The 9837-nt window shown below is 47.3% G+C and overlaps 2 protein-coding genes across 3 annotated transcripts; both read left to right on the top strand.

Annotated features, from left to right (window-relative positions):
* Positions 1–4689: 4689 nt before the first annotated feature.
* HINT2 (histidine triad nucleotide binding protein 2) lies at positions 4690–6800 on the top strand. Its single transcript, XM_037036026.1, has 5 exons — positions 4690–4806; positions 5987–6127; positions 6219–6323; positions 6429–6501; positions 6616–6800. The coding sequence occupies exons 1-5, from the start codon at positions 4726–4728 to the stop codon at positions 6705–6707; spliced, it is 492 nt and encodes a 163-aa protein (XP_036891921.1). The 5' UTR covers positions 4690–4725; the 3' UTR covers positions 6708–6800.
* Positions 6801–6896: 96 nt separating this feature from the next.
* On the top strand, positions 6897–9826 carry SPAG8 (sperm associated antigen 8). Of its 2 annotated transcripts, XM_037036024.1 has the most exons (7): positions 6897–7651; positions 7751–8483; positions 8609–8783; positions 8986–9031; positions 9108–9222; positions 9349–9411; positions 9513–9826. In XM_037036024.1, exons 1-7 carry the CDS (start codon positions 7614–7616, stop codon positions 9699–9701), a joined length of 1359 nt encoding a protein of 452 aa, XP_036891919.1. In that variant the 5' UTR covers positions 6897–7613; the 3' UTR covers positions 9702–9826. The 2 variants fall into 2 exon arrangements, with proteins under 2 accessions (XP_036891919.1, XP_036891920.1); XM_037036025.1 differs by lacking the exon at positions 8609–8783 and having other exon boundaries at positions 8986–9222.
* The last annotated feature ends 11 nt before the right edge of the window (positions 9827–9837 follow it).

Genomic DNA, 9837 nt, shown 5'->3' with positions numbered 1-9837 from the left:
AAAAAAAATAAAAAAAAAAAAAAAAAAACCTTGAAGGTTACAGAAGAGAAAGAGAGATGTGTGGTGAAGCAAGATCCCAGTGATGGAAGGAGGGCATGAGGTCAAGGCAGAGGTGAAGGGATTCACTTTGGACAGGAGAAACACTGCATCCTAAAACCAAGAGGAAGAAAGGGAAGAAAGGATAGGGAGCAGGATCTTGTGAAAGTTTCCCTATGAAGTAGGAGACAAGATCAATTGCTGGTAGGGAGGGGGGAAGGATAAAAGTGGAGAGAGCAGGAGACAGGAAAAGAGAGGTGAAGGTTCAGGAAGGCTAATGCGGGGAATTGGAGCAAAACCTGATCGGTGGCTGGTTAAGATACAGTTGGAAGCAGGAACCTAGTTAGAAAAGCAGAGAAACAAAATATTTAGATTAATGGGTAGTGATGGGAAGGTGTTGGGGAGGATAATAATAATCAGGAAAATAAGCCAAAGAAAGACTGAAGATGTAAAGGGAGCTGACCATACAAATCAGGAAAGTGAAGCCAGGAAGCAATTGGAAGATTGGAAAAAAGGAACAGTTGAAGGAGCAGAAGCTCTAATGAGGTCCAGCAGCAGATGTAGTGGTGGGGACTGAAGTACGGAAAACAGTAGTCAGATCCTGCAGCCTGCTGCAGCTTTCGGATGAGAGCAGCTGTAAGTGATCACAAAGGCGTGGATTAAAGACTGTGGGCCAGCAGCCAAAATCAGTGAATGTCAAGGAATGTGACTAGAAAGCCTATAGATGATTCTTATGGGGAGTAGTGGATTCTGACATTAATGGACTCTGTGATCCTAGGCACATCACTTTCCCTTTCTGGGCCTCAGGTTCTGGATCTTTAAAAGAGGAATAATCTCTGTGCTACCTGCTCCCTATGACAACCCAAAGAAATAACCAGTTTCAAAGTGTTTTGTCCTTGCCTAGCCCTCCTAGCTGGTTTCCTTTGTCTTCTCAGCTCCCAGCTCCTCTTATCTCTTGCCCTTCTCCAGAGCAGCTTTAGGGGCTTCTGGTATCCCGGAAGCATGTCAACAAAGGGTCACTGCCACCAATCCAATGGCAACACGAGTTTCCAATCTGGGGTGCAATAAAAGGAGAAACTTTACTCAGGTAAAGAGTTTGCAAACCAGGGAGACACAGCCTGCAATGAAAAGGGAAAGTGTGCTCTACCAGGACTAAGAAGAGGCCAGAATGTATAAAGTTTCTGCCCCATTCCTAATTGGCCCATTGTTATTCAAATGAGGGATCCAAATTTGCACAGTCAGATTGGTCCAAATAGCATTGTCCTGATTGGTCAGAATTGCTCATTCGGATTGGCCTCTGAAGAAGCAAATAAGGATGTAGCTGGGCAGTTCCAATTGGACAAGGTAGGTCTCAGTCCATTGGTTAAAAGATGATTTCATGAATCCCTTTATATGAGACTCAGCTGGCAGGTCCCATCTGTGGCTTTCACCTGAAATGCAGAGTGCATTAGAGACTCCTATCAGCAATGGTTGCTGAACTCTCATTATAAATTGAGCCCAATTAACTATAAGGAGTCCTTCTGGCAGGTACCTTATTTTGCTGTGTAAAATGGTCACATTTTTGCCCAAATTTTTGAGGGAAAAATAAAAATGTGCATCATACATGGGCAGTACTAATTCTATATTTATATAAATGTTTTTATTTTATTTATGTTTATGCATTAAAAATGGAACTCTAGAAAGCAATATCTGTATGCAAAATAATACCCTAGAATATGATCATCAGTTTTGCTTCTAAATAAATAATTGAATTAAAACATTAAAATGAAAGATTTTTTTCTTCTGAAAGTTTGGGGCAAAAACGTGGGTGTGCATTATGCATGGCAAAATACGGGTACAAGTCTTTTGGGGGTCAATAGGCACCAGCTGCGAGCCACAGCCTGTTAGGGCAAAGGCCCAGCTATATTTCCTCACAGTTGGGGAGGCCATCTATCTTTCCAAGGGGAGATTTGAGACCCAGACTGCTAGACCTTTCGGGGGAAATCACGTGGTCAAATGTCTGCCCTTGGGAGGAGAAAGGACTTTCTAACAATAAGAGTATGGCTTTAGGAGCGAGATCGTTACTATCTCCAGAAATAAAGAGCTCCTCATTACTGGTTATAAGCAGTTAGCACTATGTTGACAATTCATGAAACTAATTCAGTTAGTAGTCAACAATAAAAAAAATAGTTACTATGAAAAACACATTCAAAGACGTATTATGAAGCCCTTATAAAATATATACATGCAGCCCTGGCTGGTTTAGCTCAGTGGATTGAGCACAGGCCTTCGAACCACACAATCACAGTTCAATTCCCAGTCAGGGCACATGTCTGGGTTGCAGGCCAGTTCCCAGCAGGGGACTCACAAGAAGCAACCATACGTTGACATTTCTCTCCTTCTCTCCTTCCCTTCTCCTCTAAAGATAAATAAATAAAATCTTTAAAATAAATAAAATATATGTATGCAGACTATGTAATAATATGAAAAATTATAAGTGGAAGAAAATCTGTAATACATATGTATTACATTATAAAAAGAAATTAAAGGAAACACCAAGTGTTATTCACTCTACAAATAATTATGTGTCAGGCCATGTACAAAAAAAACCAACTAAACTAAAAATATGGTGGTGAACATCAGACTAAAACCTGGTATGAGTATATTAGCATTTTGTAACCCCCATGTTTTTTTTAATTATTTTTATTGATTGATTTTAAAGAAAAAAACATCAATTTGTTGTTCCACTTATTTATGCTTTCACTGGTTGCTTTTTTCCTTTCTTTTAAAAAAATTTATTTATTTTTAGAGAGCAGGGAAGGGAGGGAGAAAGAGAGGGAGAAAAACGTCAATGCATGGTTTCCCCTACACAATATGAGAGTTTCCCCTCTCACATGTCCCCTACTGGGGATATGGCCTGTAACTCAGGCATGTGCCCTGACTGGGAATCAAACCCTTGACCCTTTGGTTCTCAGGCTGGCACTCAACCCACTGATCCACACCAGCCAGGACACAGTTGCTTCTTGTATGTGCTCTGACTGCTGATGGAACGCTCAACCTTGGTGTATCAGGATGACAACCCAGCCAGGGTTTGTGACCCCCTTGTTTCTTATGTCAAAAATATGTATTGCAGCAGAACGAAATATACTTCAGACCTAGCCATGACACATTTCCCTTGTCCCAACTCCACTCACTGAAAATACCAGGCACAGAGCTAACCGTATCACCCACCTTTTCTACTTAGGAAACATTTGCTTATTAGTCCTGTGGCCAAGATAGAACACACACCTCCAGCCCTGCCTGTTAAATAGAAAAATGCAAAAAAAGTTAAAAGTACAGAATCTTTCATCTTAGAGTGAGTATGTTAACAGGAACATAAACTAAGGAGGAATTGCCCTTAGATCAGTGATTTTCCACCAGTGTGCCACGAGAATTTTTAAAGCATTCAATACATGACTATTTAGTCAGGGACACTGACCTCTCTTCCCTTCAGTTGACAAATAAAATGAGGATAGCCAACACAGCAATGGCCATCTGGTGTGAATGAATCAAAATTATACCTATTTTTTGTCAGACTGGCAAAAAATAAAACATTATTTGGTGTGCCACAGTTTTAGAAATTAGTCTATGCGTTCCATGAGAGGAAAAAGGTTGACAAGCTTTGCTGCCTTAGATAAGTATGTTAAAAATCTTTGGAATGTCAAGGGTCTGAAACTGCCCTTGTGGGGAACATAGTTATTCCACCAGTTAAAAAATGGACCCTGTCCCAGTTCATCTTCAGCTCCACCCACCTGCTGTGCTCAACCCCTCTTTTTCCTGAGGGCCCTAAAGCCTTGGGTTTCTGGGGTGAGCTGGTTCCTGGAGCCAATAAGGCCTGAGTGCCTTCAGAACCCTACCCTCCTCCAGGCCAACGTCATGAAGGGTCTACAAACAAGAAATTTTCAACTGGTGTGCCGCAAGAATTTTTAAAACATTCTATACCTGACTACATAGTTAGGCATCATAACCTCTTCCCTTAGACTGTCAAATTTTAAAAAGCAGATACAACAATGTCTGGTGTGAATGAGTCAAAATTATATCTTTTTTTTGTCAGATCACTAAAAAATGTTTTTTGGTGTGCCTCAGATTTTTAATAATTAGTTTATGTGTGCCATGAGATTAAAAAAGTGGAAAATCGCTCTCCCTCTTTCTCCCTCCCTTCCGCTCTCTAAAAAATAAATCTTTAAAAAAAGTAATTGAAAAACGTGGAAAATCGCTGGCCTACAATCTTACGGGATTTGTGAGGCAGGTGATAGGAGCGCCACCCTCTCCCTCCCAGGCCTGCAGTAGGGGCCAGACCTGAATAGGAGCGCTGCAACCAGACGCTGCCCACTGCGTGTATCACAGCCAATTAGGGGGAAATCCACCTCTTGGTCTCTTTTACCTTCCCATGGTGTGAGAAACTATCCCAAAGCAAAACTAGTTAGGGGATCCAATGGAAAGAGGTCTTTCGCGCTGGAAAGACAAGCAGTGGAGCGAAAAAAATCGCCCATTGGCAAAAGCTACCAATGGGATGAAAAGATTCAGCCACGCCTCTGAGCTAAGGGCCGCGTGGCTGGCGGAACCAATGGTCGCCTCCTAGGGGCTCCCAGGCACCACCACCCCCACCTCCGCCCAGCCGCAGAGCCCCAGTGCCGGCCCCGGTGTTGGGTTCCCGCGGCGGAGGGGAAGATGGCGGCGGTCATGGCGCTGGCCGCCGGGCTGCGCGTGGCGCGCAGGGTTGTGGCGGTCGCGGGGCCGCGGGGGGCGCAGGTGAGAAGTGGCCGTGGGGGCAAGGAGGGGTTCTGCGGGCTCTGACACCCTCCAGGGCCGGAGGCCACGTTCCTCCACGGGTCCCCCACATGCGCGCAACCCTGCGGCCTCGCTGGAACGGAGCGCAAAGTGCAAGCTCCGGAGCTGCGCCGTGAGGTTGGACTGGTGGTCGCAGCTCCTCTCCGAAAACCTGGCAACCACCGACGTCCTGCATAGCCTGGGCGCCGAGGTCGGGACAGGGCCGGTGTAGCGGCTGCTGCCCTTTCCTAAACCTGCCAGAAGCCCTTTTGCAGAAAGCCTCCTCCAGGCAGCCCCTTCAGGATCCCCCGCAGAACATGATCTTTCTTATATCAGAGCCAGTCTTACGCCCTCCTTCGGACCCTGGCCTTCTACTGGGTACTAGTGTTAACTTCTCTTCTTTCCCGACTTGCCAGAGCGACTAGAGGGGTCAGATTCATCTTCTCCTTTTCTCTCACAACATGACAGCACCAACTTCAGCCTTTCTGAGTCCCTGGAAACGCGGACTTCCCTACCCTCTTCCCTTGGGGCTGAGTCCACTTAACTAGACTCTTCCACTGATCCAAGGGACTGAAGTTAAATTCACAGTAGGAGGTCAAATGTGATACCCAGACTCCCTTGTGTCAAAAGGCAATTTTATTAAAACCTGAATGAAACATGTAACATGGCTTAAAGATCAGAAAACAAGTAATGGAAATAAGTAGCAACATTAACAAGGTGAGAGTATGTGGAAAGAGTCCAAGTGGTATTAAGATTTGATGCAAACCGCTTCCTTTATTTTACATTTGCAGCCAAGAGAAAGGATTTATCGAGGTAAATCACTGATAAATAGGAACTGGGAACTAAGTCTCCAGGTTCTCACCTTGGATCCTTTCCCTGCAGTACTAGATTTCCTAGACACTTTGGGAGAAATCAACTGAAATCCTAAATCCTACATTGTGATACTACCCATTATCTAACCAGGCCCAGCACTCTCTGGTCCTACTCTCCGCTGCTGATGCTCTGAAGTTGAAGAACTTTTCCTTTGGGTAGGAACTACTAATAGATTTCTAGAAGGGTGAAGTTAATGACTATCAAGAACCCAGCCTCCGTCAGCCCCAACTGAGTACATGGGAGAGGTATTACCAACTCTCTCCTTTGGGTGTGTCTGACCCACCTTCAGGTCCGTGGAGCTGCAGGTGTGAATGATGGGAATGAAGTGGCCAAGGCCCAGCAGGCAGCTCCTGGGGGAACAGCCCCAACCATCTTCTCCAAGATCCTGGATCGAAGCCTCCCAGCTGATATTCTATATGAGGACCAGCAGGTGGGGTGCCCTTAGGACCCATCCCCATAGGAGTTTCACAGATACTATTTCACCTGTGAAAATAACAGAGTGGTCTCTGGCCTGTCCCCAGTGTCTAGTATTCCGTGATGTGGCCCCTCAGGCTCCTGTGCACTTCCTGGTCATTCCCAAGAAGCCCATTCCTCGGATTAGCCAGGCTGAAGAAGAAGACCAGCAGGTGGGAAGAATAAGGCCAGAGTCTGGCTGGGGGAAGTCCTGGATTCAGCTAGAGGTTTTGCTCCTTGTGAATAAAGCCCCTTGTCTCCCTCCCCTTTTCCCGTAGCTTCTAGGACACCTTCTCCTCGTGGCCAAGAAGACAGCAAAGGCTGAGGGGTTGGGAGATGGATATCGACTTGGTGAGTGGCTTGGCCCTTGAGCCCCTCACTGATGAATTCTCATATTCTCGATATGATCTTCATTCTTTGGCCTTTCCCATGATCTTAACTCACTAACTCCAAGCTCTGTTTCAGTGATCAATGATGGGAAGCTGGGAGCACAATCTGTGTATCATCTGCACATTCACGTACTTGGGGGCCGACAGCTCAAGTGGCCTCCAGGTTGAACCTACCAACTGGCTAAAGACTCCAGACCTGGATGCTCAGATGGGGTAGGGGGAAAGGGACCGTGTAATGCTAATAAACTTGCACTCCCTCAATTTTGGGTCCCTGTCATAAATATATAGATAGATTTATACCACAAATAGTAAAGAAAACTGATTCAAGGGATGATCCCCTTTGAATATGGTTTGAGTGAGAGACACTAATAAGGCCCATACTGTAGTTCAAGGCACACTTGCCTATAGATCTGTAAGTCGTCACAATTAGCAATCCACCTGTGTCAAGCTTCTAGCTAAATAGCAGTAGGAATATGCCTCCATGAGTATGAAGAGACAGAATCCCAGGAGTGAGATGTGCATAATCCTGGCCCTTATCCAGCTGCCAATCCAAGTTTTAAGAGGATCTGAAAAGAGGGTGGCTAATGTGAGGACCTTTTATTGGGGACAAATTAATCACACCCCAAAAAGCTGCTACCCTCTGACTAATCCCCATTTCACCATTTTGCCTTTCAAGATGTCTGAGGGGTTTCATCATCAAAATGTTTGAAAACGCCGCCCCCCTTTTGAGAATGAGCTAAGAGGAAGCTACTATTACACCCTACATAAATACACTAGGCTTTTGTCTGATACCACAACCTTGTGCTTATCTCCAACACAACCATCTTAGAAAGCCTCAAAGAATCATGCTCGGGTATGAAGGGCGAGGCCTTAGATCAGCGGAACCCTGAAAGGCAGGGATGAGACGGAGCCGGACAGAAAAGCGGACTTCCGACACCACACCAAGTTTAAGACTTCCGCCCCGCAGGCCACCTGACTCCACCCCGCCTCTCCGCCCCCGCCCAGCTCTGGTTCTGCGCAGTCTCCTGGAATAATTTGCCGTCTCTATGGCAACTGGGTAGCTGTTGTCTGAAGATGGAGACCTTTGATTCTACCGAGGGATCGCAGTCGCGGTGAGAGCCGCTGCTCTGGCTGCAGGCGTTAGGGGACGAGGAAAGTCTGCGGACTTCTGCTGAGCTTTTCACAACTTTGACGCATTCACTCTCTTTCAGATCTTTCAACGTACAGCCCAGCTCTCAAGGACTGGGGTTCTCTTCAGAATCATTTCCATCTCCGGGTGGCGGTCCAAGGTCGGCCCCAGCAGCCGCAACCGCAGCAGCCGCTACAGCCACTGCAGCTGCCTCCACTGCCAAAGCAGCTCTATTATCTGCAAAGACTGAAGCATCCTCTTCTGAGCAAACACTTTTCATGGATTCTACCTCTGATGGTCTTCTTGGGAAACCCTGCACCGGACCCAACTTTACCCACAAGATAGGCCGGGAGAAAATTGGCTTTAAGCCTGTCTATGATTCCGGTGCTGCTGAGGATCCCTGTACTATAAATGAACTTAGCTCTAGCCCTGGCCCTGGTACTGGCTGTAATGCTGGCCCTGTTCTTGCCTCCAGTTCTGGTCCTGGCCATGGCTCTGGTCAAGGCGCTGGTCTTGATTCTGGTTGTGGTCCTGCCTGTGACTCTGGGCCTACTCCAGGCTGTGGCAATGGCCCTGAGCTCAGCCCTGACACTCTTACAAGCTTCAGAAATCCGGGGTCAGACCTGGTCCCTAACTATGCCTCTGGAAATCACTACCAACACTGGGAACCTAAGAAACAACATTGGAAATTTTTGCAAGTTTCAGAGCCTGCTGCCCTAAGGCTCTGGAAGCCCCCCAAGGTTGAAGGGAAGTGTGAGGTTTTCAGCAAAACATTACCACGGGGCCAATGCCTTCTCTACAACTGGGAGGAAGAGGTATTAAGGTTTTGACCTACTCCCTTTTCCTAAAGGCTGCCCCCAGTTCCCTGGGGGAGGCAGTAGTGTGTGATGGGAGTGGGGACCAGAAAGGACATCATGATCACTCAACTTGGGGCCCACAGAGAGCCACCAACCACCTGGATCAAGTCCCAAGCATGCAGGATGGCTCCGAGAGTTTCTACTTCCGACATGGACACCAGGGACTGCTAACCCTGCAGCTACAGGCACCCATGCCCCTCAGCACCACCCAGAAAGACTCCTACCAGCCCCCAGAAAACCGCTTTCAGCCAACAAGAGGTGTGAAGCATGAGGGAATGGGCCAGAATGAGTTCAACAGTCGGGGAAAAGAGAGAGAAGGAATGTGTGGTGGGACTACGGATTGTCCAATGGGTATAAGGGCAAAACCCCATGACTTTCCTTCCTTTTCTCAACTTTGTTTCTTCTGGGCCTTCTTCTTAACCAGTCGCCCTGACTCTGTTCACTCCCTGCCCTCCCACAGGGAAGCGGGAAGCCATGCTGGAGATGCTCCTGTGCCACCAGATCTGGTGAGAGGCTGGGGGAGGGGGAGGGGGAGGACAAAAACCAGGGAAGAATGGCCTGGACGCCCCCGTCACTGTATAGTAAAGAGGTGCAGGCCGAAGAGGAACCCACAAGGGAGCACTTTGAGGCCGAGTCTGTGACACACCGTGACTACCAAAAGGAGCCAGCACAGGCAGGGCCTCCTGCCCCAACTAAGGTGAGAACCCATCCTACACACCATGTACAGCGGGGTTCTAGGGGGCTGTGGGGAAGCAGGAGACCCAGAGGTTGAGAGAGGGAGCTTCAGGCCAAAACTTACTCAGTTATTTTTTTTGCCTCACAGCCTCACGACTACCGTAAGGAGCAGCCTGAAACTTTCTGGATACAGAGGGCACCACAGCTACCGGTGTGTGACTAGGTGTTGGGAGGAGTGGGGGAAGAGGGAGGGAAGAGGTTCTTTGCTGTCTTCGCAGAGTAGGATCTGTCCTCACTCTGGCATTCCCACAGGGTGTCAGTGACATCAGGACACTGGACACACCGTTCCGGAAGAACTGCAGCTTCTCCACACCAGTGCCTTTGTCCCTGGGGCAGCCTTTGCCCTATGAACTTGAGAATTATTCCTACCAATTGGGAGAAATCTCTTCCCTTGGCTGTCAGGGAAGAGGGCAGGGTGGCAGAGCGGGTAGAAGTGTCTAAGGCTTGAGGAGGGGATTGAGATGTGGAATATGGAGTCGAGTTCTGTCTGTACTGGAGAGGTGGGAAGGAAATGAATTCTGTTTGTATTTGGTGAAGGGGCTTTACATAAAGGGTTCTTTCTGATTCTGAGTCTGCT

This window comes from Sturnira hondurensis, unplaced genomic scaffold (genome assembly GCF_014824575.4).
Source record: "Sturnira hondurensis isolate 20B ecotype Veracruz unplaced genomic scaffold, ASM1482457v3 Scaffold0022566, whole genome shotgun sequence".
NCBI lineage: Eukaryota > Metazoa > Chordata > Mammalia > Chiroptera > Phyllostomidae > Sturnira > Sturnira hondurensis.
The sequence above is the reverse complement of the archived record's forward strand: the minus strand, read 5'-3'. Positions and strand labels throughout refer to the sequence as shown.

Bases quoted from the DNA above. Each gene is read 5' to 3' on its own strand.
- SPAG8 (XM_037036024.1), top strand. From the start codon at position 7,614: ATGGAGACCTTTGATTCTACCGAGGGATCGCAGTCGCG. The intron at 8,484-8,608 runs GTATTAAGGTTT...TGGGGCCCACAG, and splicing joins TCTACAACTGGGAGGAAGAG to AGAGCCACCAACCACCTGGA. The intron at 9,032-9,107 runs GTGAGAGGCTGG...GTCACTGTATAG, and splicing joins CTCCTGTGCCACCAGATCTG to TAAAGAGGTGCAGGCCGAAG.
- HINT2 (XM_037036026.1), top strand. From the start codon at position 4,726: ATGGCGGCGGTCATGGCGCTGGCCGCCGGGCTGCGCGTGGCGCGCAGG. The intron at 4,807-5,986 runs GTGAGAAGTGGC...ACCCACCTTCAG, and splicing joins CGGGGCCGCGGGGGGCGCAG to GTCCGTGGAGCTGCAGGTGT. The intron at 6,324-6,428 runs GTGGGAAGAATA...CTTTTCCCGTAG, and splicing joins CTGAAGAAGAAGACCAGCAG to CTTCTAGGACACCTTCTCCT.